Below are 7,870 nucleotides of genomic sequence, written 5' to 3' on the forward strand. Positions count from 1 at the left end.
CCATGGCAGTACCTAGTTTCCTCTTCTTAGAGGATGGGGCGGCCGCCGACGCAGGGTCGTCTTTAGTCTCCACCACCGGTTTCTTCCCCCGACGGTCCGCGTCGTCTTGACCAGGATAGCCGTCATATGGCAGTTGGTTCAATTCGAATACCCTATTCAGACGGTCATTTGACCCGCGGATCTCCCAGCTGCGCTGGCCCTCGGTCCTCGGCACATAACGCCCAACAATCCGCGCCGCCTCATCCTCAGCTTCACGCACGAAGGCGGCCGGATCACGGTTTCGCAGATTTAGCGTGAAGGCGGGACTCCGCACCATCTCTCCACCACGAAAAGGCATCTGGCGAGGGCATACTTCGCCCAACGCCCAACCATGCGCCAAGGGCCATACCCCGTACGCCACAAACTCTTCAACCAAGTCGCGCCCACTACTCTGGCCGGCGGCACACCGAAGGGCCCCTTCGTCCACGTCATCCTCCGCCACTTCAAAGGGCGGGTACGCCGAGTAAAAATAAGAGCACATCTCGGACACGGGAAGTCCCTCGTGGCCTTCGACGGTACCCTCAGCAACGTAAAACCAAAATTCATTCCAGTTGCCCCACTTGTTGCGGGCGCAAGGGACCAACTCGACTACTGGCATCGTGGTCTTGCCGGTCTTCGGCGTGAATGTGCAGGACCCAAACTGAGCAACTTCGTCCCTAATCATCCTCTTCTGCCAGTGTAAACAATAATGCTTCGCAAAAACTTCGACCGATGGCTGTTCGCCGTACGAAGTCGTCGCCCAGACATACTTCGATAGGGCCACCACGGCATTCGGCGTCAGCTGATGTATTTGCACGTTGAACCTGCGCAGGACTTCGCCAACAAACCGATGTGCAGGCAAGCGGAGACCGGCGGCGAAAAACGCCTCGAAGACAACCAACTCGCCCTCCGGCTCGGGGACTTTCTCCGTCCCCGGGGCACGGGCAACTCCGCCGCCGAAGTAGCCCAACCGCTGCATATCCTCCACGCGGGCCGATGACATTCGCGACACGCCGAAATCAACAGAATCGCCGGCGCGCAACTCCTCCGGCATCAAACTGCTCAGCGTTTCCTCCGACGAGGCGGCAGCCGGCGGCGAGGAACCGGTCGGCGGCGTAGCGGCAGCGGAAGAAGAGGAAGACGACATCGCTACGTACCGTCGGCGGCGGCGGGCAGTCTGCTTCACTCGCGCCAGATCTCCGGCGAACAAGAGCACGGCGGGCAGACGAGCAGCAAGACGGCAGGCGGCTAGGGTTTTCGCGGAGCGCGGAAAGTAAAGTTCAAAAAGCGCCGGCCCCGCCCCCTTTTATAGGCAGGGTGCGGCTCTTCGGGAAACCCGTAATCCAACAGAGCGCGGCGCTTCGGGAAACCCGCAATCCAACAGTACGCGGTCAATCAACGGTCACATCAAAAACCCCCGCGGAACCACTTCGAGCGAGGGCAGCGTCTCCGCCATCTAGCGACGTCTTCGGCACCAGGTGACTTTGTCGAACTGGTCCCTCGGAGGGCAAATGTTGGGGCGAAGGCGTAGCCGCCACCCTCCGCTCGAAGTCCTCGCCGGTGCCGCCGGTCCGATGAAGACAAAACGGGCACGGATACCCTTCGCTCGGTACGACGCCAGACGAAGGCCTACGACGAGGTCCTCCCACCGTGCGGCCTCGTCCAGTTCGGAGGCCCACGTACGATCCGGCCCATTGTAACGGGCCCTGCGCGGTCGCTGTGTGCTACGGGCCTCATTTGTAAAGGCGTTCCTGTAATTACGGTCTGTAACCCTGCTTTATGGGAATATTCTGGGGATAACCTGGGTAGCTGAGGGCACATGCGTCCTTAACAAAGGCGCTGGGCGCTCAGGTACCTATAAATACCCCCGCACAGTGCCCGTGAGAGGCTAGATTAACAGAGCTATTGCCTCCTAGCACGGAACCCTGTTGTCATCACTGTTCACCCTTGTTGGCCTCCTTGCGCTTGAAAGCAAGTTCCAACAGGTATGATTGAGGTCGTTTGAAAACTAAGGATAGCAATGAGGTCTGTGCCAAAACTAAGGATACATATGTAAAAAACCCTAGATTTAAACTAACTTAATATTATCCAATCCATATAGATTAACCGTGAAACGGAAAAATCCTTATTTATATGAAAAAGACGCTAATTTAAATTAGAGCACGGAACTTGGTTTTATTGAACGGATGCATGCGTGCAATGCAAACTTTTATCATATATCCATACTCTAAAATGCCCTTAATAAAAAAGAAAGCAACTGATAGTAGCATACAGTTAAAGAAGAAATCGCGAGATAAATAAAATCAAATTGAGGAAGGCTCTTCTTTTTTGCTATATGCAAGAGCAAGGAAAGCTCCTTAAAGAAGTTCGACTTGCAAGCCAAAAGGTTCCAGCAGATTTGATTGAAGATCCCGTTATTCCTAGAGGTCCAAATTTGTCCAACTCACCGATATAATTTTATAAGTAAAATGCATCAACGGTTTTTGAACTTGGCACGTTATGCCAGTTGTGGCACGTTATGCCAGTTGGGTTACAAAACTTAGAAAACCATGAAAACAAGACCTTGAACTTTGCTGACCAGTGTAAAATTGTTCAAAACTAGATTTATTTAAACCAGATGCCAACATGGCATGCCACACTGGAGCACACTAATAAAAAAATTTAGAGATTCAAGTGACACAACATGCCAAGTTCGAGGACCTAAGTAAAACAACATGTCAAATTCAGCGACTGCGCGTACCAGGTGGCGAACGACAGTTGTGGGGAGGCTCCAACATGGCAACATGGTATGCCAAGTTGTCTATTCAGTCTGAGCAAATCCGATTCTGAACGATTTTGGCTCCAACATGGCATGCCAAGTTGCCTATCCAGTCTGAGCAAATCTGATTCTGAACGATTTTGCACGGGTCCATAAATCTAAGGATCTGTTTTCCTGATTTTTAAGTTTAATGACCCAAGTGATACATCATGCCAAGCGTGTCAAGTTGAAAGACTATTGATGCATTTTACTCTAATTGTATTCATGAGAAAGAGAGAGGGGGCAGGTGAATCTTGAAGTTATTTATGGCTTAAAAATACTAATGTTGATTGGCCATAACAAATTTAAAACTAGTCAGCATCCTTTTAGCAAAGGGGTAGTGCAGGAGTAGGTGTTGAAGGATATCGTCAGTGTTTATTCGGGAGCATAAAGCGCATAATCTTCCAAATGCACACGTCTCCTCAAGATGTTTATGGTGCTAAGTCTGTGTCTGGGAAGAAGCTAGAAAAAAAGACCTTGTGTTGTGATTAGCATAAGTTATTCCAAAACTATTTAAAGGAAACATTTACTTGACCATGTCCAACCAGGGACTTGTAAACTTTAGCAAAGGAGAAAGAATTAGGGTCTATTTGGTTCGCTACCTAAATCGTCATACTTTGTCTAATTTTTCTGTCTAAGGTTAGTTTTTCAATTCGAACGACTAAACTTAAGTAATGTGTGACGCAGTTAGCCACGAACTAAACAATCTCTTAGAGTTCTAGGTGTAAATCCAAATGCCTGGACATTCATCTGAACATAGATTTTCACATCTCAAGGAGAGAAATTGAAACTGAGCAAAAAAAGCCGGTTTAGAGATAGACAAGTAGGGTTGGTACAATATAAAATTTAGTGTTGATTTAGTGACTAGGAATCATAGAGGATTGGAGATGATTGAGGGGGAAATTAGTCCATTTTCCTCTCAATTCTATCTAATCTCCCGCGATCTCATTGTCACTAAATCAACCTTTAAGATCAAATGCTCTATTTGTATTTATTTTAAACTAAAATTAATTAAGAGATCAAACGACTCGTGAATAAACATTTATATAGCCATTACCAATCTATAGGCAAGTGGAAGAGTTGCAACAAATTTCCAGAGACAGTGTACATTGTTCCCTAATTTCAACGATTCTACAATTTAAGCCTTTTTTTAATGATGACTCCTATTAGAATCACGAGCCTAGACTTGTCGTCATCTCTTTTGATGTGTGTTCGTACGTTGCTCATCGATTCTGAAGTTTTGTCGCCTGCTTCGTCTTATCCGCTGCCTTCCTTTGCCTCGTCTTCCTCTTTGGACTTTGCTGCCTCGGCCGCCGCCTCTACCTTCTTCTTTGCCTCTGCTTCCACCTTCGCCTTGGCCGCCTCCTCCTTGGCCTGCTTCAGAGCCTTCACAAGACTCTCCAAGCACGCGTTGGCGTCCCTCTTCTTCTTCTTGGACATGGACATCAGGTTCTCTGCCACATCTGCCGGCGACATGTCGGTCTCCTCGAGCAGCTGCCCTATCTGGTCGAATAGCTCGTGCTCCTCGACGTCCAGGTAGTTCTTGGCGAGCACCTTGAAGGCCGGGAAGCGGCAGTAGGACATCTCGATGTGCCTGTCCATCCTGCCTCGCCGTATCAGCGCCGGTTCCAGCTTGTCCTTATGGTTGGTGGTGAAGATGATGATGCGCTCGCCGCCGCATGCCGACCACAGGCCGTCGATGAAGTTGAGCATCCCTGAAAGCGTAATCTTGCTGCCTTCGTCCTTTTCAGGCTCCATCGGCAGCTTGGGCTTGTCGTCGGCCTCGCGTTCGGATTTTTTGTCCGCCTGCTTCTTGTCCTTGCGCTTGCCGGTGAGGTCGACGGAGCAGTCGATGTCCTCGACGACGATGATGGATTTCCCGGTGGTCTCGATGAATAGCTTCCGCAGGTCGGTGTTGTTGTTGACCGCCGTGAGTTCGAGGTCGTAGACGTCGTAGTCGAGCAAGTTAGCCATGGCCGCGATCATGGTGGACTTGCCGGTGCCCGGGGGACCATAGAGCAGGTACCCTCGCTTCCACGCCTTGCCGACCTTGGTGTAGTAGTCCTTGGCCTCCCGGAACGCCTCCAGGTCGTCGACGACAGCCTCCTTGTCGTCGGGATCCATGGCGAGCGTGTCGAACGTAGACGGGTGCTCGAACGGGACGTGGCTCCAGACGTCGCCCCTCCCACGGCCGCCGCCGCTGGGGTTGTTGGTGAAGAGGCGGCGCTGGCGGTTGCGGACGGTGACGGCGCGTCCTTCCTTGAGGACGTGGGGCAGGTACTTGCCGACGACGAGGTCGCGGTGGCGCCTGTGGAAGACGACCCGGTAGGTGCGCGGGTCGTCTTGGTTGGCGTACAAGCTGATGACGTTAGACCTGGGCACCTTCTTGACGACGTACCACCAGACCGTGGCTCCCTGGAAGGCGTCGGTGACCTCGTCGTTGTCGCCGACGGAGACCTGGAGGTTGCTGCTGTCCCTGCCGAGCTCGGCCTTGAGCTTGCGGGCGCGGGGCGCGCAGGCATCGGACAGGTAGGCCTCGGCGGCGAGGAAGAAGTCGCTGCGGCGGAAGCGCTCGGCGCCGTACTCGGAGATGGTGATCTCGACGTAGGGGTTGAAGTAGGAGACGAGCTTGTTGGCCCAGGTGGCGACGCGGTGGCTGATGGTGACGGGCACGTGTCTCTGCACCATGGACCAGAGGAAGAGGAAGCTCGCGAGCGCCGAACCCAGGCCCGCCCACCTGTCTACCACTGCCATGGCTGTTGTGTTGTGTGTTGTCTCGCAAGTCGCAAGCAAGCTTGGTTTACAGGCACTTGCTTAACTACTCACTTGTACTCTAGACAGCACGTACTGTTTGAGATTCAAGTGCCAATCGCTGCCAGTTTATATAGACGAGACGAGATAGGTAGCCCAGCTACTTGACTTGGAGTCAACTGCGGCTGATCGTTTCCTGGTGGTTACAATAGTTCGTTGTCTCCTTTTCTCCGAGTCGATCGCAAGGAAGAAGCAAGGCAGCAACTACCGGCAGCAAAGATAAAATTTGCTTTCAGAATGAAACCGCCCAAATGCGTCATCATCTAGATATTATTGGCCTCGGTTGCAAACGAATTAGGGCTTGTTGGGTTGTACCAGTTAATCAAAGTTTATAGTTGTTGGGGTCTTCTTCTCCACCGAAGGTCCACAAGACAAATACATCATCAGAAAAGTGATTTTAAGGGCTCTCTTTGCCAAAGGTCCTCGAGACGAAGATCTTGTCTGGAAACAACGACGACGATTACCGAAGCTGCCAACGAAGGACGACAGCTTTGGCTTAGCCCAAACTGAGGAGGAAAAGACTAGCTAGTTCTTAGTGATTTATGTTACAATTATGAACAAATGTTAAGGTTATAAATTTACTTTTATCCGAGTTGTGTCCCGTGTCTATAAATAGATAAACAGTACCCCCATACTATTCACGCTGAATGGTAATTTATCTCACATCTACACCTTCGAATAAGCCAAAGGTATCAATGTAATATAAATTTGGTTAATGTTCATGTGCGTATTATGAAATGCATATGCGTTAGAACCAATAGATTATATTCATTGTCTTTATATAGATATTTATCCTCATAAATCATGAAGGCATGTCCTTCGTGACCTTCGTCTGAAGACCATTATATCCGAAAGGAGATAATACTTCAGAGGACGAATGTCTTTAATCCTTAACAATTGTGTTGCCTTATTCTTGATTCACAACATTTGAGAACAAGTAACCAACATTGGCGCCCACCTCCAGTGAACTCACTTTCACGACCACGACAATGGCTTCGCAAGGTGACCAAGTTGTGGCACCTTCGGCTATGAAGCTAGTTCTCCCAATCACAGGCGGCTCAAGCTCTGAACTAGCCAATAAGAAGCAGAAGAAGGAAGCGCAGAGAAGGGTACAACATGTTGGAGTGCAAGGACACTTCATCAAGTCCAAGTGGTCTCATATACCAATCACCTTCTTCCAGGAAGACCTTCAGCTTAAGGACTACCCTCACAATGATGCAATGGTTATATCTTGTGTTATCAAGGGGTTTCTGGTTCACAATATCCTTGTAGACACAGGCAGTGCAGCAGATATCATCTTTGCAAAAGCCTTTAGGCAGATGCAGGAGCAGATGACAAGATACATGATGCAACACACCCCCTGTGTGGTTTCGGTGGAAGGCAGATAGTGGCACTCGGGAAGATAACAATGCCAATCACCTTCGAAGTATGTTCACAACACAAGAATAGAGCAAGTTGTATTCAAAATTGTTGATATGAATTATCCTTATAATGCAATCATTGGTCGAGAGACGTTGAACGCCTTCGAAGCAATACTTCACCCAGCATATCTGTGCATGAAGGTACCTTCTGACCAAGGTCCTATTGTTGTGCATGGAAGTCAAGAGGTTGTCAAAAGAGCCGAAGGGAGCTGGACAGATTCGAAGGCCATCCACAACATAGATGAAGCCGAAGCTCATCAACAATATAAGCATAAAAGAGAAAAGGCTGCCTCAGCAGATCAACCAAAGCCTATGCTTTTGTGCGAAGACATAGCCGAGCAGAAGGTGTTGTTGGGATCCTAATTGTCTGATGAAAAGGAGAAAACTTTGTTAAAGTTCCTTTTCAACAACAAGGATGTTTTTGCTTGGTCAGCCAATGATCTTTGTGGTGTCAACAGAGATGTCATTGAGCACTCACTCAACATAGACGCGGCCATTAGACCAAGGAAGCAGAAGCTTTGGAAGATGTCCGATGACAAAGCCGAATGTGCAAGAAACGAAGTCAAAAGACTCCTAAGTGCCGGAGTAATTAGAGAAGTGACATATCCAGAGTGGCTAGCCAATACTGTGATGGTGAAGAAGGCCAATTAAAAGTGGAGGATGTGCATTGATTTTACGGATCTCAACAAGGCATGTCCAAAGGATGAGTTCCCTTTGCCAAGAATAGACTCCCTTGTGGACGCAGCAGCCACTTCGGAGCTCATGAGTTTATTGGACTACTATTCATGCTATCATCAAATATGGATGAAGAAAGAAGATGAGC

The 7,870-nt window shown here is 49.4% G+C and overlaps 1 protein-coding gene across 1 annotated transcript; it reads right to left on the reverse strand.

Moving 5' to 3' along the window:
* Positions 1 to 3,841: 3,841 nt before the first annotated feature.
* On the reverse strand, positions 3,842 to 5,668 carry LOC100281734 (ATPase 3). The gene has a single exon (NM_001154654.2). It carries the CDS (start codon positions 5,567 to 5,569, stop codon positions 4,073 to 4,075), a length of 1,497 nt encoding a protein of 498 aa, NP_001148126.2. The 5' UTR covers positions 5,570 to 5,668; the 3' UTR covers positions 3,842 to 4,072.
* Between the last annotated feature and the right edge of the window lie 2,202 nt (positions 5,669 to 7,870).

This window comes from Zea mays, chromosome 2 (genome assembly GCF_902167145.1).
Source record: "Zea mays cultivar B73 chromosome 2, Zm-B73-REFERENCE-NAM-5.0, whole genome shotgun sequence".
Classification (NCBI taxonomy): Eukaryota; Viridiplantae; Streptophyta; class Magnoliopsida; order Poales; family Poaceae; genus Zea; species Zea mays.